The 27572-nt window shown below is 47.4% G+C and overlaps 1 protein-coding gene across 3 annotated transcripts in view; it reads right to left on the reverse strand.

Moving 5' to 3' along the window:
- The window catches only part of IL6ST (interleukin 6 cytokine family signal transducer), a 37177-nt gene extending 16561 nt beyond the window's left edge, over positions 1–20616 (reverse strand). For all 3 annotated transcript variants that reach the window (XM_040420912.1, XM_040420911.1, XM_040420910.1), the window contains exons 1-3: positions 20486–20616; positions 14342–14404; positions 10327–10644 (exon numbers count right to left, since the gene is read on the reverse strand). In XM_040420912.1, coding sequence (XP_040276846.1) covers positions 10327–10644; positions 14342–14393 — 370 coding nt within the window. In that variant the 5' untranslated portion in view covers positions 14394–14404; positions 20486–20616. The remainder of the gene's footprint in view (positions 1–10326; positions 10645–14341; positions 14405–20485) is intronic.
- Positions 20617–27572: the final 6956 nt, after the last annotated feature.

Genomic DNA, 27572 nt, shown 5'->3' on the forward strand with positions numbered 1-27572 from the left:
TCCTTCCCAGCAATACGTGGCAGATCTGTGCCCTCCTTCCCAGCAATACGTGGCAGATCTGTGCCCTCCTTCCCAGCAATACGTGGCAGATCTGTGCCCTCCTTCCCAGCAATACGTGGCAGATCTGTGCCCTCCTTCCCAGCAATACGTGGCAGATCTGTGCCCTCCTTCCCAGCAATACGTGGCAGATCTGTGCCCTCCTTCCCAGCAATACGTGGCAGATCTGTGCCCTCCTTCCCAGCAATACGTGGCAGATCTGTGCCTCCCACCCAGTAATACGTGGCAGATCTGTGCGTCCACCCCAGTAATACTTGCTGGATTGTCTGCTCTCCTCCCTATCTATAGCCTGTCGATTCTCTTGACATTCTGCTCTGCCGTGTACAACCTCCTCCCCATCCCTCCGGTTATTTATAACACAGGGAAGGGGAGAGCAGACAGCGCCCCCTTTCTCAACCTCCTCACTATCTGCCATGAGTACCCACACAGGAGGTTGTTCAGTACGATTACAGCGATACCAAATTCACAGTAAATAGCTTTCATTATGTTTCACTACTGAAAAACATTGTTTTTGCGTCGGGCTGTATTTTTAATTGATACCACTTTGGAGAATGTACGACTTTTTGATCACTTTTCATTCAAGTGTTGACCAAAAAAAAAGGCGATTCAGGATTTTTGATTTTTTTTTGTCATTACAGCGCTTACTGTAACGGGATAAATAGGTTTATTATTTTATTAGTTCGGACGCAGCGATACCAATTATGTTCATTTTACTGGTTATTTTTAGATTTAAAATTGGGAGTGAGAAGTGATTTTAGTTTTTTTATATTTCTATAAACCTTTCATTCATTTTATTTTTTTTAAGTCCCCCCAGGAAACATGCGATCATTCAATAACTTATACCCAGGGATCAGCAACCGTCGGCACTCTAGCTGTAGTGAAACTAAAACTCCCAGCATGCTCCTTTCCCTTCTGTGGAAGTTCAGAGAACAGCCAAGTGTGCATGATGGGAGATGTAGTTTCACAACACCTGGAGTTCGGGAGGTTGCCAACCCCTGATTTATACCATAGACTGCAATGGTATACTATTGCAGGCTATGGGATTTCTGCCAGCTTCCTATTAAAGGGTTCTCCAGTTTCATAATGACATTATTTTTTTACCTGCCCACAGTACCCCAAACACTGCATAGTTTAGCCTCATAACTGTTTTTCGTGTCAGTGTGCTCCTTCCTTTCTCTGTTCTCAGCATCGCGACATAGGATCCGCACTAATGTAGCAGACAGTACTAGGCGGTGGACAAGAACGCCAGCTCCTCGACACACAGTTCTGCCGTATTCCCCCTCTCTACAGACACTGCGTCCATATCTCCCAACCCACGGGCGGCTCAGGATCTCATGTGCTGCACACACTGTAATCGTACATGGTGTATTACTGCTTCATGTAGTGATGCAGTCCTTGTATCGTTGGACTGTGGGGCGTTTGTGGTATCCGTGGTGCATATGGTTATTTCGGACTTGGGTTGCATGCAGGGATGGGTCTCCCTAAAATATGGACTAGTATCCTATTGTATCCCTAGCTGCTCCTCACAAGGCCCCAGGCTGCCATAGCAACCAAGCTGTGTTATATGGCACACCGCCGACAGTGACCAGCACTAACTTCAATCCTGGTCATTTAAAGGGGTTGTCTCACTTCGGCACAAAAATAGCATTTATTATGAAGAGAAAGTGAATACAAGGCACTTACTAATGTATTGTGATTGTCCATATTGCTTCCTTTGCTGGCTGGATTCATTTTTCCCCCATCACATTATACACGACTTGTTTCTATGGTTACGACCAGCGGTGGCCGTGCTTGCACACTATATAAAATAAATGAATAAAATAAAAAAAGCACTGGCCTATACACGCTCCCAGTCACCAGAGAGGCTGCCACTTTTTCCTATTGTGTGCAAGCACGGCCACTGCTGATGGATTGCAGGGTGGTTGTAACCATGGAAACGAGCAGTGTATACGATGGATAAATGAATCCAGCCAGCAAAGGAAGCAATATGGATAACAACTAGAGAGGAGTGAATGGAGGCTGACGAAGCGGAATTCGATCCGAATTTCAGGAATAATTTGATTCGCACTGAATCCAAATTTCCTCATGCTTCGCGGTAACGAATCGCATTTTTTCCTAAAATGGCTGCTGCACGTTAGGACATGTAAGCCAATCAGCAGCCAGCCAGCCCTGTGATGTCACAGCCCTATAAATAGCCTCAGCCATCATGGATTCAGCCGATTTCCAGTGTACTTAGTGCAGGGACAGATGTCAGCAGGCGCTAGGGACAGTGCTAGGAAAGACTTCATTGTGCTAAAAAAATGATTTACAAGTTCAGGGAAAGATTAGAAGTGTAGGGAAAGGATAGGAAGGAATTATTACACAGTATAAAAGGAGAACAGGGCCCAATAGGGGAGGTTACAGCCTGGGTAATAGGAACAATCCTATTATACCTTGCTGCACTGACTGGGGATCCAAATGGTCATTATACAGCTCTGTGATTCCAGCAAACTGTTATTATTGGGGTCTTATTAGCCCTTGTGCGGTGAAGTGAGAAAATTACAGCCCTTTTTTGCGTGTATTAGTGGCAAAAAAATATATATATTATTTTCCGTTCACGGCCGCAGTTATATGTTCTAAAGCCTTTTTTGGCGTGTATTAGTGAGGAAAAGAAAAAGAAAGGCTTAAAAATGTGGCGAGGGAGCTGGTGTTGCGAGCGGTCAGGCTCCTGGCTCAGAGACCGTTGAGGAGGACATCAGTGACGTGCAGACAGTACTCGATGATGATGTGGCCGATCGCAATTGGGAGCCGGGTGGCGAAGGGGCTTCATCGTCATCGGGAGAAGAGGGTGGCAGCTTGCGTGTGAGGCAGCAGCGGAGCCAGCAAGTCGGTAGCGTGGCCGGGAGTCAGCAGGGTGGCAGTAGTGGGAGGTCGGGAGCCAAACATGCCCGGGGTAGACCACCCACTTTGCAGAAGCCTACCGGCCCGGAAAGTAGTGGTGCAGGGGTTCACAGAGGTAGTGGCGGTAGCAGTCAGTCAGTGCGGGGTGTTAGGGGTAAAATCACCTACTTGGCGGTGTGGCAGTTTATTGTTAAGCCGCCGGGAGAGGTGAACATGGCCATTTGTCGACTCTGTGGGCAGAATGTTGGCACCACGGCCCTGCGTCAACATATGCAGTGTCATGTGTGACACCTGCAGTTTGCTCAGGCCCTTTGAGGAGGCCACGTTATTTGTCAGTCGCCAGGACTACGGGATGAACAACGTCATTCCACTGCTTTATATCCTGGAAAAGATGCTGGTAAATCTGGCTGGTCAGGGGTCTGGAGACATGGTGCCTACATCTCACAGCCACATGAGCCCTGGGGGGGCTGTACTGGAGAAGGAGGACATTGGAGCACAAGCAATGTGTAGAGAAATGGGTGGTTTCTCTACACAGGTGACGACCCAAAATGTCAAGATGAATCAGGCGTGGATCAGCCAGGATTTCTACCCACCAATCTGATTAGATCATCCATGCTGCCTCACCCAAACATTGACAAAAGAGACTGGTTTCTTCTGGCTACCTGCCTCAGCTACTATTCTGATGCTGCCACCTGCCTGATGCCACACATCTGATGCCAAGTACTCCTTCTTACACCATCGTCAGCGGGTACTGTTAGTGCCACCAGGTCACTCTGTGGTCTCCTGATGCTGCTACCTCCTCACTATGTCACCTTCCCACTCTGTGGTCTCCTGATGCTGCTGCTGCCACCTCCACACTATGTCATTGGGCCACTCTGTGGACTTCTCATGCTGTTCCCACCCTCCCCACTTCATTCATGACAGGGCCACTACTTTGCCTTTCGGCCTGGCTGACATCATTTATTTGACCCTTCTTCTGATCTGTCAGAAGGAAGGAAAAATGAGACGCACAACGGATCCTGTCTGTGTAGCAGCTGTAAGGCCTGTATCAGAATTCGCTTGTGATTTGGTAGCAAAAAGCAGGAATTGGTACAAAACACAGAAGACATGCAAATATTACCTTCACGTGTCATCTCTGTTTTGGATCCACTCCTGTTTTTTTTGGCATTAGCAATACTGATGGATTACTGACCAAATGCGGATGCTTCACAAACAGGATCTGTTTGTTGGGGGTTATTGTTCTGACAGATCAGAAGAAGGGCAAAATAATCAGTGACATCAACACACACTTACTGCTGACACTCCACCTCTCCACTCTGTCGGGGGCTCTACTTGTATAAGCGTTTAATAGAACAAGTTCTGTAGACATCTATGTGGAATCAGCTGACGACGGTGTAAAGGAGTGCGCTCTTTCACGCCATAGTAGGAACTTGGGCCTCTGCACGGTTCTTTACACCTGGCGCTAACTTCGACCTGTAAGGCTGAGTTCACACTTGAGTTATTTGGTCAGTTTTGGCCCCGTGACTGCCCTAATAAGTGAAGTGTGCAGTGATTCTAAGAGCGACGCCTGTCATCTGCATGTCATACGGACTCACAGTATTATTTCACTACCACAGCCGACTCCGTATGTGTGTTACTGTAAGGTACAGTGTTCTACACCACTATACAGGCTCTCTGCAGCCAGGAAAAAGCTGTTTTTCAACGTGATTTGCCACAAATTAATTTGGATCGAATATTTTTGGAAAATTCATCTCTAATAACAATACATTAGTAATTGCCTTGTATTCACTTTGTCTAAATGATAAATGCCACTTGCTGAAGTGAGACAACCCCTTTAACTGTTCAGATGCCACTGTCAATAGTGATCAAGGCATCTTAGGGGTTAGTCAGACTTCTGACCTTTGATTGGCACACCATGGTGAGGAAGCCTCCTCCCTCTGACTGACTTGTAAGATGACCGTGGTATCTGAGGGGGTTAAATGACCGGGATTGGAGTCATCGCTGGTCACTGTTGGCGGTGTGCAATATTACACATCTGAAACGCACAGCATATGCCGCAGGCTCAGCTCGTGAGCCCGTTTCCATACACCCTGCCGATGTATATTTACACTGAACAGTTGGGACGGGGTTAATAAGCATTGCCAGAATTGCTTTCTTGTTTAGTCTTAAAAAGCAATCCAGGAAAATGTTATTTAACCCTTCCCGACGTCCACCGTACACGTACAGCGGATGACGTCTGCTCAGTAACTGTATTACACAGGAGACCTTTGCCGGCAGAGTCCACGATGGGAGACAACTCGCCGTGGCTAACTGCGACTACTAGAGCGGGATGCCCTGGATGACAATGTCCATGTCCAAGTCTTTACATCAGACCGGTCTCTCCAATTTTTTCCAGGGATTGGAAAACCCAAATGGGGCTTCATCCCTTGTGGGAAATGTATAGGATGTGCTAATATGGAAAGGGCTACCGAGTTCTGCGATGTTACGGGTGAACAGGTTTTTAAAAATCACACATGGACTGACTTGCTCTAGTACAGGAGTGATTTATTATGCGAGATGCCCATGTTCGAAAGTGTACGTGGGGCCCCGCCACAAGGGAGCTGAACGTCTGGATGCGCGAGCATGTCCGTGACATTTCGGCTGGGATGTGAGGAGTTTAAAGCCTGTTGCCAGACATTTCAAAATGTATCACGCCTGTGACCCTAAAGGCTCTGAAGGTCCGGGGGATAGATTGTATACCCAAAAGTGTTCGCGGCGGAAACAGATCGAAGAAACTTGCTCAATTGGAATGTAAATGGATTTGGAAACTTAACACATTGCGTCCAAATGGACTCAATGAGTCTTCTGGCTTTTCGTCTTTCCTATAGGCTTTCCCTGGTCAGCATCCGCTCATTGTTTTTAATGGTTTGCATAATTATTATTATTTTATTAGTGTTGTCACTGCATGTAATTAACCCCCTCCCAGTCTAGGTTTACTTGGGAATACAGCGCCGGACCTTTCAATTATTTATGGCGCAAGGAAAAGGATATCATTTTTTATTTTCTCTCCTATTTACAATCATGTCTATAACACATAATAATATTTATAACACTTATCACTTCATCGTGATATATAATTTTTAATTATTTCATCATGATTATAACACTTTTTATCATGTTTATATAATTTCATCATGATTATACCATTTTTAATTAATTCATCATGATCACATCATCATCATCGTGGCTATATATCCATTTCACTTTCATCCATCACGACTTAACCTGGATTGCATTGTTTATAATTATTAGTTTTTTTATTTCTTTTTTTTTTACTTTTTTAACACATTTTGGTTTATTTAGCGATTCACTGATGTTCACATTCATACGTGTGATGCGGTTTTTCTACAATTTATTATCATGGTTGTGGCTCACGTCATGCTAAAAACGCTCCACATTTTAATCAGGTGTTGTCATCGGGATGGTGAAATGCACGGTTTGACATGATTACGGCATGTAGTCTCCTTGTTCCTTGCCCTTTTCAGCGCCATCATGCAGGCCTGCGCATGCGCTTTTTGTTCTTTGATGCCACCGACACTATCCCGGAAAATCTCGTGCTATGTGCCGGTGTCATCATGTGACGCGATGTAAGTCACGTGACCGGGGAGTCGTGTGACGCCTCGCGTCACTGAGATGCGGCCCGCGGTGCAATTATTCATATGGCCCAGGTGTGCACATTGGTATAACCAGTGTTGTGATTGGTGGGTGGGGATATTTATTGTAAGCTCTGCGGTGATGATGACGCCACCCCCAGACGAAGGTTCGCCGAAACGAGCGTCGGGGTTGGCGCCATCCCGGAGGAAGCACATTATGGGCCTTTGTGATTAGTATTATTGAATATACACGCACTAGCACTTTATTCTTGTATTGTTCTGTGGCGCAGTGAAGATCTTGGCAGTGTGTCTTCCTCTGTGATGTCGCCTTGTCCCTGCACTTGTTTTGTGATGTATCGTCTTATCAGCTGGAAGTAATACAATTCTTCTGTACCTTCATGCGGTCTGGTAATTTTTTTGTAGGATATATGTATTGTGATTTCTACCATAGGCATGTGCATTATTGGTGCATGCATTAAAGGGGACCTAAACCTTCGCCCAAAGCATGGAAGGTGCCGCTGCGCTTCCCATACAGCTCTGCACCTTTGGCTTGTATTGGCACGCGGAGTACGGATCCATGGAAAGTATAGAAGAAGATCTGCACTCTGCACCTTCTGTGCTGTGAGTAAGGGTTTAAGTCCCCTTTAAAAACAAGTGGTGCACAGGACAAGCACGGCTTATGCGTTTCGAACCCTTAGAGGACTGTTACGTCAAATGTGTCAGCAAATGTCCAAGGAGAAGAAGTCCGTGTGATACGTTGTTGCCAATTGTTTACACACATATTGAGGTCACTACACTTATTGCACAACACTGACTGAGTAATGGGTTAACCCAGCCCCCTTCGTTAACTCTGTGTATGCCACTGACTTCCTCTTGGACAATTTGCTATGTTTGTCCTGTACCCTGTAGCTGCACACCACTTATTAACCCCTTAGCCCACCAGTATGTACCTGTAACTGATGAGCGTTAAGAGGTTGTACGGAGCGGGCTGAAGCACTGAGTTTGCTCCAAACACGGTGGGTGTCAGCTGTATAATACAGATGACACCTGCCAACAGTCACCAGGAATGGAGAGGACTCCCATCCCAGTCATTTAACCTTTCAGATGCCGTGGTATTGAAATCCCTGCAGCGCAGCGGGACTCCGATCATCTGCTGTGGCAGCCTGGAGCCTTGTGAAAGCGAGCTGCCTGCAAAGCTGTGGCTGAGGTGCAGCCTGTCAGAATCCCATAGGCTGCAATTGTATTCTATTGCAGTCTATGGGACAAGCGATCAGAGGACTGCACGTTCAAGTCCCCTAAAGGGAGTAAAAATTACAGTGTAAAAATAATTAAAATAAAAATAAAAAATGGAAAAATTCGACCCTTGTTACATATAAAAACAAACAATAAATAAAAAATAAAAAAAACAGGTATCACCGAGTCCGAAAATGTTTAAACTATTAAAATATTTATCATGTATGGTGAATGCCATAAAAGGAAAAGAAAGATATAAAAAATAAGAAAAAGTGTCAAGACAGAAAAATATTTTTTAACCCCTTAGTGCTATTTGACGTGTAAACTCGTCATGGAGCACTGCTACTTGGCGCTCCATGAAGAGTATACACGTCATGGCATTAAACTGTTGTCACCATGTCTGCAGGGATCTCAGCTAACTGGCCCGGGACCAATGAGGGCGGTCCCGGGCCGGCGATAGCTATTATTGGCTAGTCATCACGCGATTCTAATGCCGGCTGAAAGTTTCTGATCCCCACAGTCCGTGACTGTGGGGATCAGAACTTGTCAAATATTTTGCGGAGCATCTTTTGCGGACCCATTGAAGTGAATGGGTCCGCATCCAAGCCGCAAATACTGCAGCTCGGATGCGGACCAAAACAACGGTCGTGTGCATGAGGCCTAGACTGCAGAATCAGGGTAATAAATATTGAGTTTAGTTCGGCTGTTAAACCTCGTTGTGTTAAAAGAAAAAAATAATTGATTAAAAAATGGAAAATCTGCCAAAAAGTGAAATTTCATCTCCATTTTCCTTTAATTCTTCTGGAACACCTAACGCTGGGTTCACACCTGAGCGTTTTACAGCGCGTTCCTACGCGCTGTAAAACGCTCAACGGGCAAGAACCAATGATCCCCTATGGGCATGGTTCTCACCTCGCTGCAAAACGCCCTACGCCCCAAGAAGTACAGGAGCTTCATTGGGTCGTATGGTCGCGCGTTCCCGTACATAGACTTCCGGGTACGCGCGACAATGGGCGTTGCTTGTTGCCGGAGCCGCGTCTGTAAACGCCCGATAAAATCGCGCATGCAGAGCGCTCCTTCGGTACGCTCATGTGTGAACCCAGCGTAAAGGGTTAACAAAGTTTGTACAATCAGTTTTGAGTAACTTGAGGGGTGTAGTTTCTACAATAGGGTCATTTATGGGTGGTTTCCACTATGTAGGCCCCACAAAGTGACTTCAGAATTGAACTGGTCCTTAAAAAGTGGGTTTTGGTAATTTTCTTAAAAATTGTAAGAATTGCTTCTAAACTTCTAACGTCCCCGAAAAATAAAATGACATTTACAAAATGATCCAAACATGAAGTAGACATATGGGGAATGGTAAGTAATAAATATTTTATGAGGTATCACTTTCTGTTTTAAAAGCGGAGAAATTGAAATTTAGAAAATTGCTAATTTTTGGTAAATATTTGGTAAATTTTGGATTTTTACATAAATAAAGGTGAAATATATTTACTCAAATTTATGACTATCATGAAGTACAATGTGTGTGGATAAGTAAAGTGTTCCAAAGCTATTACCACAAAGTGACACGTCAGATTTCCAAAATTTGGCTCGGTCATTAAGGTGAAAAATGTCAGGGTCCTGAAGGGTTTAAAAAAATAAAAAATAAAAAAGTTTGTAGTAAAACACGATATAAACTATAAATTAAACCGCAGAATAAGGACGTCATGTGACTTTTCGCACACACTGAACGCCGTAAACACGAACCCAAAAAAACATTGCAGACAAGTATGGGTCCTGTTCTATTTTTATTTTTGCAGAAAGGACATAAGGATGCGGAAAAGCGCGCGGATCATCTGTGCGCTTTCCGCATCCGTATGTCCTTCTGCAAAAAGATAGAATATGTCCACAAAATGTGGATCACGATCGATTGAATTCAATGGGTCTGCAAATAAATAAATAAATAGTGGATGCGGTTGTGTGAATGAGGCCTTATTCTCCCTGGAGCAGAAATGCTGCCAACACCGATAGTGACCATTCCAGATCTCCAGCCCTCACACTACGGGCAGCACAGGACCAGGGGGGCATCTGTGCCAAATGCCGAAAACAGGGCTGTATTGATGAGCACAGCGCCGGCCCGCAGCCCAGTGATTATCAGCTGCGCCCAGGGGCGAGGAGACAGCGCCGCGCCGGAAACATGGCCGACTCCTCAGCATTTGGCACAGACACCTGTCTTCATCAGGGTGTAGAGGAGATGAAATGAATATTTCACGCAAGAACAATAGTATAGACTGGGCTCCGATGAGCTGCTTACTGCCTAGCAACAAGGGCCACAGTCAGGGGCCCAAAGACATTGCATTGGATCAGCGTTTCTTCCCACCATCCTTCATCAGCTCTGCTGGAGTCACAAGCGGCTGACTGCAGCAATAGGCACAGGACGCAAATCTCCCACTACTTTTCTATGACGGCCCCACAGTCCAGAATACCGGGGACGATCCGGCAATCGCACATTTTACACACAATAAAATCTAAGTCTACTTACAGCCCAAGGAGAAATAGATCCCGTGCAGGGTGGTCTCCGTCTGTCCATAGGCCTTGAAGGAGCAGGTGAGGCTACTGTGCATGGCCAGGGTGGGGGTAAAGGTGACACTGGAGACGCTGTCGTTGACCAGCGTGTACTGGCTCTCTGGTATCTCCGTGGTCCCGACCTTCCAGAATAACACCGTGGAAGGGATGCGGCTCTTGAACTCCTGCTGCAGACAGGTCTGATTCAGGATGCAGAAGGCTGTAAGGTTTGTGCCCAGCTCCACGGCAGGCGACTGGGGGGAGATGCTGACGCAGTGAAGAAAGCTACACGAGGCTGAAAGCAAATGAGAGGTCAGCGTGGATTAGTAACGTGGCAATACAGCAAAGCAAGGCACGTGACCCCCGATCATTGACATCCCACTAAGGGCAGACACATACCCATGCAGCTTCTCCTCCCCACCCATGTTCTTCTCATAAATTATACAGCATCATCCCAGTCAGCTAATATTATCCACCCCTTCCTTGCCCCAGACCACCAGGTTTGCCACCGTTATCTGCCTCAATGCCCTAGACCACCGATGATGTTATCATTAACCTCTTCAGCAACTTAGTCCACCAGGGTTATTACAAATAACAGCCTCAATGCTCTACACCACCAGCAATGTTGTCATTAGCCAGTGCACGGCCCTAGACCACCAGGGATGTTATCATTAACGTCTTCACATTAAAGGGGTTGGCCCATTTGGGACATTGAGGGCATATCCGAGCAATATGCCATCAATGTCACATAGGAGCAGACCCCAAAGGTGAGACCTTGACCTATCTAAAGAGCGTGGCCCTCAATGTAAAGAAGAGCATGCGCAGCATTCTCCTCATTCATTGCTATGGGAGCACGCTTGGCTATTTTTGGAAGTTCCATTTCGGTAAACGGAGAGTGGCGCCTCTATGGGACGGCCAGAAATAGCCAAGCCGGCGTTCAGCTATTTTCGGAACTCCCATAGTGGGGGGAACAGAGGGTGTCCACACATGAATGGCTGCTCTCGGTTTACTTCAGGATCCTGTTTTGGAGACAGGAGCGGGTCCCAGACATGGACTCGTTGAGCAGTTAAAGGGGTTGTCTCACCTCAGACATTGGTGGCACATCGCTAGAATAGGCCACCAATGTCAGATAGATGTGGGTCCCACCTCTAGGACCTGCTCCTATCTCCAGAACAGGAGCACCGAAGTGAACGGAGGTCAGCCACACATGCGCCACCACCCTCTATTCATTCAAGGGAGCAGGGGCCGTGCGGTGCGCTCTCTAATTTCTATGGGAGTACCAGCACCACACTTGGCTATTGCGGAGCTCCCGTAGATATGACTGCGTTGTCAGGGGCCCTTCACCTTGGGGACTCGCACTTATCTGGGACTGGTGGCATACCCCAGCGATGCACATATGCCACATCAGCGGTTTGTACCTGCACTGTTGTGGTAAATATTAATAGTTGCAATCAGCTCGCATCAAAGTTTGTGTAAAGGAAAATGGTGAGTCCCCCTTCCCTCAGCCCCAGTCAGAGAGAGAGACCAATGTTACCATCTTGGTTAAAAATCCTGAAATACTCCCTGAAACCAGAGCACAACCTCCACTCTGTGGGTGATTTACAGGTTAACAATATAAAAATACTCTCTAAATGCTGTCTCTAATGTACAAACACTAAAACCAATTGCTGCCTCTATAAACCTCTATAAAATTGCCTCTTACAAAATCAAAGTAACAAAAGTTAAGAAGTTACAAAAAAACACAATACCCTGTCTACTTCTCATCATACAACCTCATCATACAACCTCTGTACAATCAACTCACAAGGGAAAAACACTCACCTTATCCTCACACCCCTTGATGCAGCAGACAACAATCATATACACCAATAAGGTTCTTTTTAAGTACCGTATATACTCGAGTATAAGACGAGTTTTTTGGCACATATTTTTGTGCTCAAAAAGCCTCCTCGTCTTATACTCGAGTCTAGGTCTTAGCTCCGGTAATAGCAGGCAGTGCGGGGGGCGGCGCTCACTCACTGACGTCACGCGCCTGCGCCGCCTAGTGGGAGCAGGCGCGTGACGTCAGTGAGTGAGCGCCGCTCCCCGCACTGCCTGTATTACCGAAGCAAAGACAAAGTAAGATATCCAAAGTTAAAGGTTACTGATTAGTTTAAATATACTGCTGTGAGCGTCGGGGAGGGGGATCTGTGGATGGCACTGTAGGGGGATCTGTGGATGGCACTGTAGGGGGATCTGTGGATGGCACTGTAGGGGGATCTGTGGATGGCACTGTAGGGGGATCTGTGGATGGCACTGTAGGGGGATCTGTGGATGGCACTGTAGGGGGATCTGTGGATGGCACTGTAGGGGGATCTGTGGATGGCACTGTAGGGGGATCTGTGGATGGTACTGTAGGGGGATCTGTGGATGGCAGTGCCATCATGGCACTGTTTAGGGGAGGGGGGGGGATTTGTGGATGGCACTGTAGGGGGATCTGTGGATGGCACTGTAGGGGGATCTGTGGATGGCACTGTAGGGGGATCTGTGGATGGCACTGTAGGGGGATCTGTGGATGGCACTGTAGGGGGATCTGTGGATGGCAGTGCCATCATGGCACTGTTTAGGGGAGGGGGGGGATCTGTGGATGGCACTGTTTAGGGGGGAGATTTGTGGATGGCACTGTTTAGGGGGGGAGATCTGTGGATGGCTCCCTGTATTTAATGCAGAGTGTGTGTGTATATAATGCACACACTCTGCATTAAATACAGGGAGTCACCCTCTTGCAGATGTGTGTATATAATGTAGAGTGTGTGCATTATATACACATACACTCTGCATTATAGCTGCATTTCCCACCCTAGTCTTATACTCGAGTCAATAATATTTTCAATTTTTTGGGGGTAAAATTAGGGGCTCGGCTTATACTCGGGTCGGCTTATACTCGAGTATATACGGGTAGATTTCTTTCCAGATATCAGCAGATTGGAGCACACAGATTTAAATTCCCAAAGAGCAAAACTTTCTCAACAACGAGAGTAAGGAAAAAGGATATTACCTTATGCCGGCCTTTTTTGCTTTTTGAAAATTAAGCTGTGTCTCATTTAAGTTCTGCTGATAACGGGGGGAAAAAAAAATTAGCTTTCTAATTCGTGGTCGCCAACTGTTGTGGTAAATATTAATAGTTGCAATCAGCTCGCATCAAAGTTTGTGTAAGGAAAAAGGTGAGTCCCCCTTCCCTCAACCCCAGTCAGAGAGAGACCAATGTTACCATCTTGATAGAAAATCCTGAGAGACTCCCCCCACCCTTCTCAGTCTGCTCACCTTTATTTACTAACAAAAGGTGTAAAAAGGGGCTGGCCTAAGACAAGGGAACAGGAAGTGATGACATACAGGAAGTGATGACATACAGGAAGTGATGACATACAGGAAGTGATGACACAGGAAGTGATGACATACAGGAAGTGATGACACCATCATTTAGAATAACCTAGCTAGCTAACAAACACATGTATGCAATAATCTACCATTACCACAGGAGCGAACCTTATCCAGCCTTGCTCAGTGATCAATGCCAGATAAAGTTACTATGATCCTCATGCATGTTTATTTACAGGACAACGTCATTATCTCCAGCGGCTGATCAGGCGCACTAGAGACAACAAACGCACCTTCCTTTCATATATTGTTCTCTTAACAAATGCATCCACGCCAAGCCAATAAATCCGCGTCTTGCGCGGGGGCCCTAGCCGGCGTCCATACATCAGCCAACAAAACACTGCTCTGCTGAACACATCAGTCTCCCCTGGCCCACATCCCAGTGCTTAGCACATGGACCATTCGCCGACGGAGACCTCTGCGCCCAGCAGCTGTGACAGGACATACACGGGAAGATATCCACTCCAATGGTTTACCCTGACACTGAGAGACATGATGACAATACACAATACATTAAATACACATCCTAATAAAATTTCCACAACAGCACACTGGGCGTCCGCAGAACTTCTTACCTTGAGCAACGAGGATACTGCAGAGGACGCAGAGAAGACGAAGTCGCCTCATGATGGCGGAATCTGAAAAAGACCAGCACAAGGCCTCGTTAACATGCCGTACCCCTGACCCATCAATATCGTCTGAAACAGCCCCATTCATACACCCCTGACGGTCCTCTCCAACACGTCGGCAGCAAAAACAGGAAACAGTCAGCAAGTACAGAGGAAACATTACCCCCATACATTATGTAAAGAGGGGGTAGATGGCCCCTGTATGAAGCAGACGCGTATATACACTGGGGTAATGCGATGTGTGATACATGTTCCTGTATACCGATACGCGAACCATCATGCGAAAAATGAAGAGTGGAGAACAGTTCTTCCACTTTCAGGACTGGGGGCTAAAGGGACGAGAGCTCATAGGTCTCAAAGGTCATCCCAAAAACGGCAAAATAGTCAACTAGAAACTGAGCTTTAAGACGTCTCCGGAAGACGGGAGGTTCACTTTAAGACAAAGAAACAGAGAAATCCCCAACAGGAAGTAACATGTAAATGACTGAGCGATCCTGCTGAGGTCGCAAAACACTTCCCAGAAAGCAGGAGCGAGAGCAGAGTAATGTACTGTGACTGCACCAGCAGAATAGAGCGCTGCTCTGGAGTATAATACAGGATATAACTCAGGATCAGTACAGGATAAGTAATGTAATGTACACAGTGACTGCACCAGCAGAATAGTGAGTGCAGCTCTGGAGTATAATACAGGATGTAACTCAGGAGCAGTACAGGATAAGTAATGTATGTACACAGTGACTGCACCAGCAGAATAGTGAGTGCAGCTCTGGAGTATAATACAGGATAAGTAATGGAGTCACTGTGTACCTACATTACATTACTTATCCTGTACTGATCCTGATTACATCCTGTATTATACTCCAGAGCTGTGCTCACTATTCTGCTGGTGGAGTCACTGTGTACCTACACCAGCAGAATAGTGAGCACAGCTCTGGAGTATAATACAGGATGTAATCAGGATCAGTACAGGATAAGTAATGTAATGTAGGTACACAGTGACTGCACCAGCAGAATAGTGAGTGCAGCTCTGGAGTATAATACAGGATGTAACTCAGGATCAGTACAGGATAAGTAATGTAATGCATGTACACAGTGACAGCACCAGCAGAATAGTGAGTGCAGCTCTGGAGTATAATACCGGATAAGTAATGTATATACACAATTAATCAACCAGCAGAATAGTGAGTGCAGCTCTGGAGTATAATACAGGATATAACTCAGGAACAGTACAGGATAAGTAATGTATGTACACAGTGACTGCACCAGCAGAATAGTGAGTGCAGCTCTGGAGCATAATTTATGACATAAGGCCCAGTAAGTGGTAGACCCGCTTTGGGGTATGGGCTATGTATGACCGATAACTGTATAAGCATCAAACGAAAAGATTAAATTACAAAACGCAGAACCACAGAACAACTTCCTGCGAACGTGTTGTAAGAAATCAGCGCGGAGGGGCAGGAAGCTGGCGGCTGGCATATCGGCCTTCTCGGTCAGCCTTATCAGGGGTGGTTTCTTGGTTTAGACTGCGGAGTGAACGCCTGATAATCCCACGGAGGACGGCGAAGCCCATTCTGTTTCTTCCTCTTGTATCTGACAGCATAGAACCGAGCCCTGCAGGAAGATGGCGGTGAGACTTTGCGAATACGGTGCACGCTGCCTAGGAAATGAATGCTGGCGACTTCGAGAAGCCTTCGCTGGCGGAGACCCCACCTTCAGCTAGGAGTCCCCCCAAAACAAGAGCTCAGACGCCTCTGTCCCACCCCTCCCCCGGTGGCGGCTTCTCTTCTCCATTTCTAACAATGCACATTTAGAAGTCTACAACCACCACCACCACCATCATCCTCCCCTCCATCCTGAAGGGGTTTACAAGTTAAGAGTTGGCGGGTTCTTTTTAGGACCGCCAAGGTAAATTATAAAGTCATGCAATGGGGCCCATGACTGGCGGGCGCCACTGCTGCGGGCAGGAGCAGCCCCATAGTCTATAGAGGGCCCACAAATGTGCAGACGACCCTCTGACCTCGAAGTGTACGTCGTGGGGCCCCCATACTAGTGATGAGGGCCCCCCTCCCCCCAGACATGCAGAAATGTTTATGGGCCAGATGAATATGAGAAGACACCAGCAGATGCTGACCAATAGACAGGTGCGAGTCAGGGATAGGAGGCGGCATGCGGGCGCACGTTCTCCGACAGAGCCCCCGGGGCCCCGGCCTTACTGCATGACTAAGAGGGTGCTCACAGCTCAGAAACGAGAAGCTGCGATCTGCGGCTCCTCACACCCACCAGAGGTTTACTGGAAGCCTTCTCCAAAATATCAGGCTGCAACACATCCATCAAAGCTACGGGGGGTGACGGCGGCCATACTGGTGGTCTCCCGGCCAACGCAACAGATTTGTGGCTCCGGCACCAGGCAGAGCCCCTGGAGGAAACCATACACCCTATGGGCACCGCTGCACCAGCCGGGTATATCCCATGGGTACGAACACTTCCTTCAGCGCCGCGCGCACAACGGAGGAGAGGCAACCTACTGGGTCTTATTTTTATGTATTTGCACGTACAGGACGTCACTGGCTTGGCCAAAAAACACCATGAGCGGTTTATTATTAGTGTAAATTACCACGCGGTTTTCCCATTGTAATCAATAGAGAAGATCTGCAAACGTTTACGGTGCAGTTTTTGGGTGTGGAAAAAATTCTGTGTGAACGTACCCTTAAGGCGCGTTTTAAACGAACGATACGTATTAGGTTCGGATGCGTTCAGAAAAACTCGCACCAATTTCAGTCTGCGATTGCGTTCAGTTTTTCCCGTGCGGCTGCAAATCAGATTGATGTGTTTTTCACGCGCGTGATAAAAAAAAAAAAAAACTGAATGTTTACAAACAACATCTCTTAGCAATCATCAGTGAAAAACGCATCGCATCCGCGCCTGCTTGCTACAAGTACTCGTGCAAATGTCCGGTGTCTGTACCAATACTGGTATCGGTATCAGGACATCCCTAGTGAAAAACCACGCTCATGTACGCATCACGCGTTGCACCCGCGCGGGAAAACTCGCTCGTGTGAAAGGAGCCTAAGGGTAAGTCCACACAGGACGGCTACGCTGCAGAACGGCAAGTACAGCGTTTTACAGCAGCAGTAAAGTGAGCGAGCTCATGCAAAATTTTATCCAGAAATTGCATAAAAACCTCTCAAGAATTCAGTGAGTCAGCGTTGCAATGTGTCAGCGCAGCGCTGGACAGCAGGACTACAGATCAGGGGCGGATAGGGAACCTAAAGTGGTCCTGGAAAAAATACCTAAAAAAGGCCCCCCATTTTGTAGGAGGCGGGGCAACAAAAGTAAAGGAGGGGGGGGGGGGAAGCAACACCATCATGCTTTCTCTTGGTTTATAGAGTTGTGTCTGGTTACAGAGATCCCACAATGCACTGCTCTGTGGCTCCCAGTAATCAGGACACCCCGAGCAGTGAGGACCTGTGCCCGTCTCCCAGTAATCAGGACACCCCGAGCAGTGAGGACCTGTGCCCGTCTCCCAGTAATCAGGACACCCCGAGCAGTGAGGACCTGTGCCCGTCTCCCAGTAATCAGGACACCCCGAGCAGTGAGGACCTGTGCCCGTCTCCCAGTAATCAGGACACCCCGAGCAGTGAGGACCTGTGCCCGTCTCCCAGTAATCAGGACACCCCGAGCAGTGAGGACCTGTGCCCGTCTCCCAGTAATCAGGACACCCCGAGCAGTGAGGACCTGTGCCCGTCTCCCAGTAATCAGGACACCCCGAGCAGTGAGGACCTGTGCCCGTCTCCCAGTAATCAGGACACCCCGAGCAGTGAGGACCTGTGCCCGTCTCCCAGTAATCAGGACACCCCGAGCAGTGAGGACCTGTGCCCGTCTCCCAGTAATCAGGACACCCCGAGCAGTGAGGACCTGTGCCCGTCTCCCAGTAATCAGGACACCCCGAGCAGTGAGGACCTGTGCCCGTCTCCCAGTAATCAGGACACCCCGAGCAGTGAGGACCTGTGCCCGTCTCCCAGTAATCAGGACACCCCGAGCAGTGAGGACCTGTGCCCGTCTCCCAGTAATCAGGACACCCCGAGCAGTGAGGACCTGTGCCCGTCTCCCAGTAATCAGGACACCCCGAGCAGTGAGGACCTGTGCCCGTCTCCCAGTAATCAGGACACCCCGAGCAGTGAGGACCTGTGCCCGTCTCCCAGTAATCAGGACACCCCGAGCAGTGAGGACCCGTGCCCGTCTCCCAGTAATCAGGACACCCCGAGCAGTGAGGACCCGTGCCCGTCTCCCAGTAATCAGGACACCCCCAGCAGTGAGGACCCGTGCCCGTCTCCCAGTAATCAGGACACCCCCAGCAGTGAGGACCCGTGCCCGTCTCCCAGTAATCAGGACACCCCCAGCAGTGAGGACCCGTGCCCGTCTCCCAGTAATCAGGACACCCCCAGCAGTGAGGACCCGTGCCCGTCTCCCAGTAATCAGGACACCCCCAGCAGTGAGGACCCGTGCCCGTCTCCCAGTAATCAGGACACCCCGAGCAGTGAGGACCTGTGTCCGTCTCCCAGTAATCAGGACACCCCCAGCAGTGAGGACCTGTGCCCGTCTCCCAGTAATCAGGACAACCCCAGCAGTGAGGACCCGTGCCCGTCTCCCAGTAATCAGGACAACCCCAGCAGTGAGGACCCGTGCCCGTCTCCCAGTAATCAGGACACCCCCAGCAGTGAGGACCCGTGTCCGTCTCCCAGTAATCAGGACACCCCCAGCAGTGAGGACCTGTGCCCGTCTCCCAGTAATCAGGACACCCCGAGCAGTGAGGACCTGTGCCCGGCTCCCAGTAATCAGGACACCCCGAGCAGTGAGGACCTGTGCCCGTCTCCCAGTAATCAGGACACCCCCCAGCAGTGAGGACCTGTGCCCAACTGCTGCAAACGGAAGCCCATAGCAACCGATTAGGCCTCAGAGATAATAGCTGGAATCTTATTGGTTGCTAGGGGCAGCTGCGCCTCTGCTTATCACCATGACCAATCACAGAACAGCTCTCATTTATTCATTACAGTTAAAAAATAAATAAATAAAAAAAATGAAAGAAGTGATCTGATTGGTTACAACAGATGATCACTGCTGTGTGCTTGCATTAATTTATATACCGATTACTGAAGGTTATACATCGTGTTCTGCCTGCTGAGAGTAGTAGTACAACTACTAGAATTACAACAGAGCTAAACTTAAAAACAAGTACTAACAATACTACCACCATCATCACTACAGCGAGAACTGCCACTACTACCACTAAGTAGCACTGTTGCCAACACCACTACTCCTGCAACAGCTCCGCTGGGGGGCGACCCCCAACACGCTGACGTCACCTCTCCGCTGGGGGGCGACCCCCAACACGCTGACATCACCTCTCCGCTGGGGGGGACGACCCCCAACACGCTGACGTCACCTCTCCGCTGGGGGGCGACCCCCAACACGCTGACATCACCTCTCCGCTGGGGGGGGGCAACCCCCAACACGCTGACATCACCTCTCCGCTGGGGGGACGACCCCCAACACGCTGACGTCACCTCTCCGCTGGGGGGCGACCCCCAACACGCTGACATCACCTCTCCGCTGGGGGGGGGCAACCCCCAACACGCTGACATCACCTCTCCGCTGGGGGGGACGACCCCCAACACGCTGACGTCACCTCTCCGCTGGGGGGCGACCCCCAACACGCTGACGTCACCTCTCCGCTGGGGGGGGGCGACCCCCAACACGCTGACATCACCTCTCCGCTGGGGGGCGACCCCCAACACGCTGACATCACCTCTCCGCTGGGGGGCGACCCCCAACACGCTGACGTCACCTCTCCGCTGGGGGCGACCCCCCAACACACTGACATCACCTGGGGGTAGTCACCCCTCTGATATCAGGGGCTGTGGCCATACTGTCACTCAGCTTTCCCAGGAACTAATGAGACAGTAGTACACAACAGTCCACGCTGGGAGTTGTAGTCCCACAGCACTGTATAGAAAGCCAGCCCCTCTAATTCCCTATGACCGGCAGCACCAACGACCGTTACTTTCCGTGATGGACACGGCGTTCACTTACCGGACTAGTAGCCAGAGAAGAGCGCGGCCCCCCAGCACCGAGCAGCCGCACTCCGGGTCTCCTCCGCCGACAGCCCCTCACCACCGTCTATAACAGAGCAGCGGAGATCGGCACCACGTGACTTCCCAAAGACCAAGAGCCCTCCCCCCAACACCGCTGTGCGCGTCACTGTCTGCCGGGAGAGGGGCGTGTGCTTCGCGCTGATTGGCTGCTTCCTCCCTCACAACACACTTCCAGTAAACACGGCCTGGGAATTGGCAGGAGCTCTCGGGATCACAACCTTCACCTGTGGACACTACGGGGCGCCCTGCCCGTGTCACTGTCAGCAATGGTGTCTACTCACCATCTCTCCCTCCCCGGCCGAAGAGTGGAACAGTCCATTCTATCGGCCATTGAGAATGCGGCTTCTATTTTTACTGGGGAGGTTAGAAAATGTAAGAAGCGATCTGATTGGTTGTTTGGTAACCAGTCCTTAGGCTACTTTCACACTTGCGTTTGGAGCGGATCCGTCTGGTATCTGCACAGACGGATCCGCTCCTATAATGCAAACGCTTGCATCCGTTCAGAACGGATCCCTCTGCATAAGGGCTCAGACAGCCGTATGCTGTCCGCAAAAATACTGAATGCTATCGGATCTGCAAAAAAACGGATAGCATTCAGTATTTTTGCGGACCCATAGACTTCAATGGGGCCATGTCCTGATTTTCACGGACAAGTATAGGACATGTTTCATTTTTTTTGCGGATCCGCAAAAAAACGGATAGCATTCAGTATTTTTGCGGACAGCATACGGCCGTCTGAATAAGCCCTAACTGGTTTTTACAGATCTGATTTTTCACTTCTGAAACTATCCGACAGTATATTCTAACACAGGGGCGTTCCCATGGTGATGGGGACGCTTCAAGTTAGAATATACTAACTGGTGATGGTTCCCATGGTGATGGGGGCGCTCCTCCTACTGGTAAGTGACAGGTCTGTGCTATAGGCAATGCGCCGCACAGACCTGTCACTCTCCGCTGCCACCAATGATGGGGGGGGGGGGTGATTTTAATTAGGGGGGAAGGAAGAGGGGAGGCCGCACTGGTCACATTTAATACAGGGAATCCGCACTGGCCACCAATGAATATAGAGGGAGGGGGCCGCACTGGTCACATTTAATACTGGGGAGGGGGGGCCACACTGGCCACCAATCAGTTAAATACAGGGGGGTGGGAGGGGGGGTCTGCCCCCCCGCTGCCTGGCAGCAGGGGGCAGTCATGTGCACAGTTCTCAGTATATTCTAACTTGAAGCGTCCCCATCACCATGGGAACGCCTCTGTGTTAGAATATACTGTCGGATCTGAGTTTCACAATCTAACTCAAATCCGATGGTATATTCTAAACATGGAGGCGTTCCTATGGTGATGGGGACGCTTCAAGTTAAAATATACCATCGGATTGGAGAAAACTCCGATCTGATGGTATATTAATAGGGGACTCCTGACTTTACATTGAAAGTCAATGGGGGACGGATCCGTTTGAAATTGCACCATATTGTGTCAACGTCAAATGGATCCGTCCCCATTGACTTGCATTGTAATTCAGGACGGATCCGTTTGGCTTCGCACGGCCAGGCGGACACAAAACCGCTGCAAGCTGCGTTCAGGTGTCCGCCTGCTGAGCGGAACGGAGGCCAAACTGATGCATTCTGAGCGGATCCGCATCCTCTCAGAATGCATTGGGGCTGTACGGATCCGTGTGAGAGCCTTCAAACGGAGCTCACAAGCGGAACCCCGAACGCAGGAGGACAACCACTGAGGAGCACACGGAAGAGCCCAAACAGTGCAGGGGGGTGGCACGGTCCTGTCAGTAGCTGTGCAGCTAATCCCATGATGACATCATCACGCCTGCCTGCGCTGGGATTTCACTACCAAATAGACCTCAGGCGTGTAGCCTATGACAAGTCTTGTCGCCATCTGCAAATTTTAAGGCGCATTGGCAACCATTTTGGTCGCCATCTGTAACGCTGTATTGCATCAGTGACATGACCACTATCCACATATAATGATATATTACATCAGTGACATCACCACTCTCCACATATAGGCGATATATTACATCAGTGACATCACCACTCTCCACATATAGGCGATATATTACATCAGTGACATCACCGCTCTCCACATATAAGTGATATATTACATCAGTGACATCACCGCTCTCCACATATAAGTAATTTATTACATCAGTGACATCACCGCTGTCCATATATAGGCAATATATTACATCAGTGACATCACCGCTGTCCACATATAAGTGATATTTTACATCAGTGACATCACCGCTCTCCACATATAAGTGATATTTTACATCAGTGACATCACCGCTCTCCACATATAAGTTATATATTACATCAGTGACATCACCGCTCTCCACATATAAGTGATATATTACATCAGTGACATCACCGCTCTCCACATATAAGTGATATATTACATCAGTGACATCACCGCTCTCCACATATAAGTGATATATTACATCAGTGACATCACCGCTGTCCACATATAAGTGATATATTACATCAGTGACATCACCGCTCTCCACATATATGTGGACAGCAGTGATGTCACTGATGTAATAAATTACTTATATGTGGAGAGCGGTGATGTCACTGATGTAATATATCACTTATTTGTGGACAGCGGTGATGTCACTGATGTAATATATCACTTATATGTGGAGAGCGGTGATGTCACTGATGTAATATATCACTTATACAGTATGTGGAGAGCGGTGATGTCACTGATGTAATATATCACATATAAGTGATATATTACATCAGTGACATCACCGCTGTCCACATATAGGCGATATATTACATCAGTGACATCACCACTCTCCACATATAAGTGATATATTACATCAGTGACATCACCGCTGTCCACATATAGGTGATATATTACATCAGTAACATCACCGCTCTCCACATATATGTGGAGATCGGTGATGTCACTGGTGTAATATATTACTTACCAGTATGTGTGGACAGCAGTGATGTCACTGATGTAATATATTACTTATATGTGGAAAGTGATGTCACTGATGTAATATATCACTTATAAGTGATATATTACATCAGTGACATCACCGCTGTCCACATATAGGTGATATATTACATCAGTGACATCACTGCTGTCCACATATAGGCGATATATGTGGAGATCTGTGATGTCACTGATGTAATATATTACTTACCGGTTTATGTGGATAGCAGTGATGTCACTTATGTAATATATTACTCATGTGGACAGCGGTGATGTCACTGATGTAATATATTACTTATGTGGACAGCGGTGATGTCACTGATGTAATATATTACTCATGTGGACAGCGGTGATGTCACTGATGTAATATATTACTTATGTGGACAGCGGTGATGTCACTGATGTAATATATTACTCATGTGGACAGCGGTGATGTCACTGATGTAATATATTACTCATGTGGACAGCGGTGATGTCACTGATGTAATATATCGCCTATATGTGGACAGCGGTGATGTCACTAATGTAATATATCACTTATAAGTGATATATTACATCAGTGACATCACCACTCTCCACATATAAGTAATATATTACATCAGTGACATCACTGCTGTCCACATATAAGAGGCATATTACAGCACTGTAAAATGATCGGGCAGCGGGGTTGGTCTCCATACAGTATATACTGTATATCTATATGTACAAGGGATGAGGCACCTGCTCCGCCATCTTCCTTCTCTTCTAGCTGAGAGCCGTTGCTCTGACAGTCACGTGACTTTCGGCCGCGCTCCTGGGCTCCTGCAGTCATATTGAGGGAAACCGCCGGATGTGTGTGGGGTAGAGATGGGAAGTTCAATCTTTCACATGAATCAGTTCATTCAAATGAACCGATTAATGAATCGAATCTTCAGTTCATTCGCTGAGCTGACAAGAAGCAAGTGAACCCAAGCTTAGGTTGCGCCATGCGCATGCGCGGATGCTTCCATTCACTTGCTGAGTCGTCTCTTGGTCTGAGTCAGGAAGTTTATTCTGTAAAACCCTGTGTGTAATTATCTGCCCCACTGTAGGAAAAAAAACAAGCATCCGGGGGGGGGGGGGGGGGGGGGGTGAATTTAACACTGGGGTAAATAATATAATTAAAATGGAGGGTTAAATGTGCAAATGTATTTAAAAAAAATACATCTCTCTCACAGCTCCCATGCGGTCCATGAGCGGGACATATGTCCCGGAGCGGCATACATCGTGCTCACGGGAGCGCACAGCATCATGCTGTGCGCTCCCGATGTATGCCGCTCCAGAACATATGGCCCGCTCATGGACCGCATATCTCAGAGAGCGTACGGTCGTGTGCATGAGCCCTAAAGGACTGTTGTCTTTACCAGATGATCAACGCCTCAATTTCCAACAAAATAGCCAAATTCAAGGTTAAATGGCAGAATTGTCTTATCTCCTATTTCAATAAAATCTCATTACCCGTAATACCGAACACATAATCACCTAATTCTATCACTTGCCACTTTTCTTTTTGTTTGAAGTTATTATTTCATTTGGTTCGGTTTTGCTATATTTTACTGTTTCTTAATGTGGATTCCTTTTACCTGCAAAGGACTGATTGATAATGTATATCATAATGTATTCTCCTTGTATGTTATATTTTATTATTGAAAGCAATAAAATATATGGTTTAAGAAAAACACCATCATACAGGGACTATAGAAAACACCACCATACAGGGACTATAGAAAACACCACCATACAGGGACTATAGAAAACACCACCATACAGGGACTATAGAAAACACCACCATACAGGGACTATAGAAAACACCACCATACAGGTACTATAGAAAACACCACCATACAGGGACTATAGAAAACACCACCATACAGGGACTATAGAAAACACCACCATACAGGGACTATAGAAAACACCACCATAGAGGGACTATAGAAAACACCACCATACAGGGACTATAGAAAAACACCACCATACAGGGACTATAGAAAATACCACCATACAGGGACTATAGAAAACACCACCATACAGGGACTATAGAAAACACCACCATACAGGGACTATAGAAAACACCACCATACAGGGACTATAGAAAAACACCACCATACAGGGACTATAGAAAACACCACCATACAGGGACTATAGAAAACACCACCATACAGGGACTATAGAAAACACCACCATACAGGGACTATAGAAAACACCACCATACAGGGACTATAGAAAACACCACCATACAGGGACTATAGAAAAACACCACCATACAGGGACTATAGAAAATACCACCATACAGGGACTATAGAAAACACCACCATACAGGGACTATAGAAAACACCACCATACAGGGACTATAGAAAAACACCACCATACAGGGACTATAGAAAAACACCACCATACAGGGACTATAGAAAAACACCACCATACAGGGACTATAGAAAAACACCACCATACAGGGACTATAGAAAAACACCACCATACAGGGACTATAGAAAAACACCACCATACAGGTACTATAGAAAAACACCACCATACAGGTACTATAGAAAAACACCACCATACAGGGACTATAGAAAACACCACCATACAGGGACTATAGAAAAACACCACCATACAGGGACTATAGAAAAACACCACCATACAGGGACTATAGAAAACACCACCATACAGATACTATAGAAAACACCACCACAGGGACTATAGAAAACACCACCATACAGGGACTATAGAAAACACCACCATACAGGGACTATAGAAAAACACCACCATACAGGTACTATAGAAAACACCACCATACAGGGACTATAGAAAACACCACCATACAGGGACTATAGAAAACACCACCATACAGGGACTATAGAAAACACCACCATACAGGGACTATAGAAAAACACCACCATACAGGGACTATAGAAAAACACCACCATACAGGGACTATAGAAAACACCACCATACAGGGACTATAGAAAACACCACCATACAGGGACTATAGAAAACACCACCATACAGGGACTATAGAAAACACCACCATACAGGGACTATAGAAAACACCACCATACAGGGACTATAGAAAAACACCACCATACAGGGACTATAGAAAACACCACCATACAGGGACTATAGAAAACACCACCATACAGGGACTATAGAAAACACCACCATACAGGGACTATAGAAAACACCACCATACAGGGACTATAGAAAACACCACCATACAGGGACTATAGAAAAACACCACCATACAGGGACTATAGAAAATACCACCATACAGGGACTATAGAAAACACCACCATACAGGGACTATAGAAAACACCACCATACAGGGACTATAGAAAAACACCACCATACAGGGACTATAGAAAAACACCACCATACAGGGACTATAGAAAAACACCACCATACAGGGACTATAGAAAAACACCACCATACAGGGACTATAGAAAAACACCACCATACAGGGACTATAGAAAAACACCACCATACAGGGACTATAGAAAAACACCACCATACAGGTACTATAGAAAAACACCACCATACAGGGACTATAGAAAAACACCACCATACAGGGACTATAGAAAATACCACCATACAGGGACTATAGAAAAACACCACCATACAGGGACTATAGAAAAACACCACCATACAGGGACTATAGAAAACACCACCATACAGGGACTATAGAAAAACACCACCATACAGGGACTATAGAAAACACCACCATACAGGGACTATAGAAAACACCACCATACAGGGACTATAGAAAACACCACCATACAGGGACTATAGAAAACACCACCATACAGGGACTATAGAAAACACCACCATACAGGGACTATAGAAAACACCACCATACAGGGACTATAGAAAACACCACCATACAGGGACTATAGAAAAACACCACCATACAGGGACTATAGAAAATACCACCATACAGGGACTATAGAAAACACCACCATACAGGGACTATAGAAAACACCACCATACAGGGACTATAGAAAAACACCACCATACAGGGACTATAGAAAAACACCACCATACAGGGACTATAG

The sequence above is a fragment of the Bufo bufo genome, chromosome 2 (genome assembly GCF_905171765.1).
Source record: "Bufo bufo chromosome 2, aBufBuf1.1, whole genome shotgun sequence".
Lineage (NCBI taxonomy): Eukaryota > Metazoa > Chordata > Amphibia > Anura > Bufonidae > Bufo > Bufo bufo.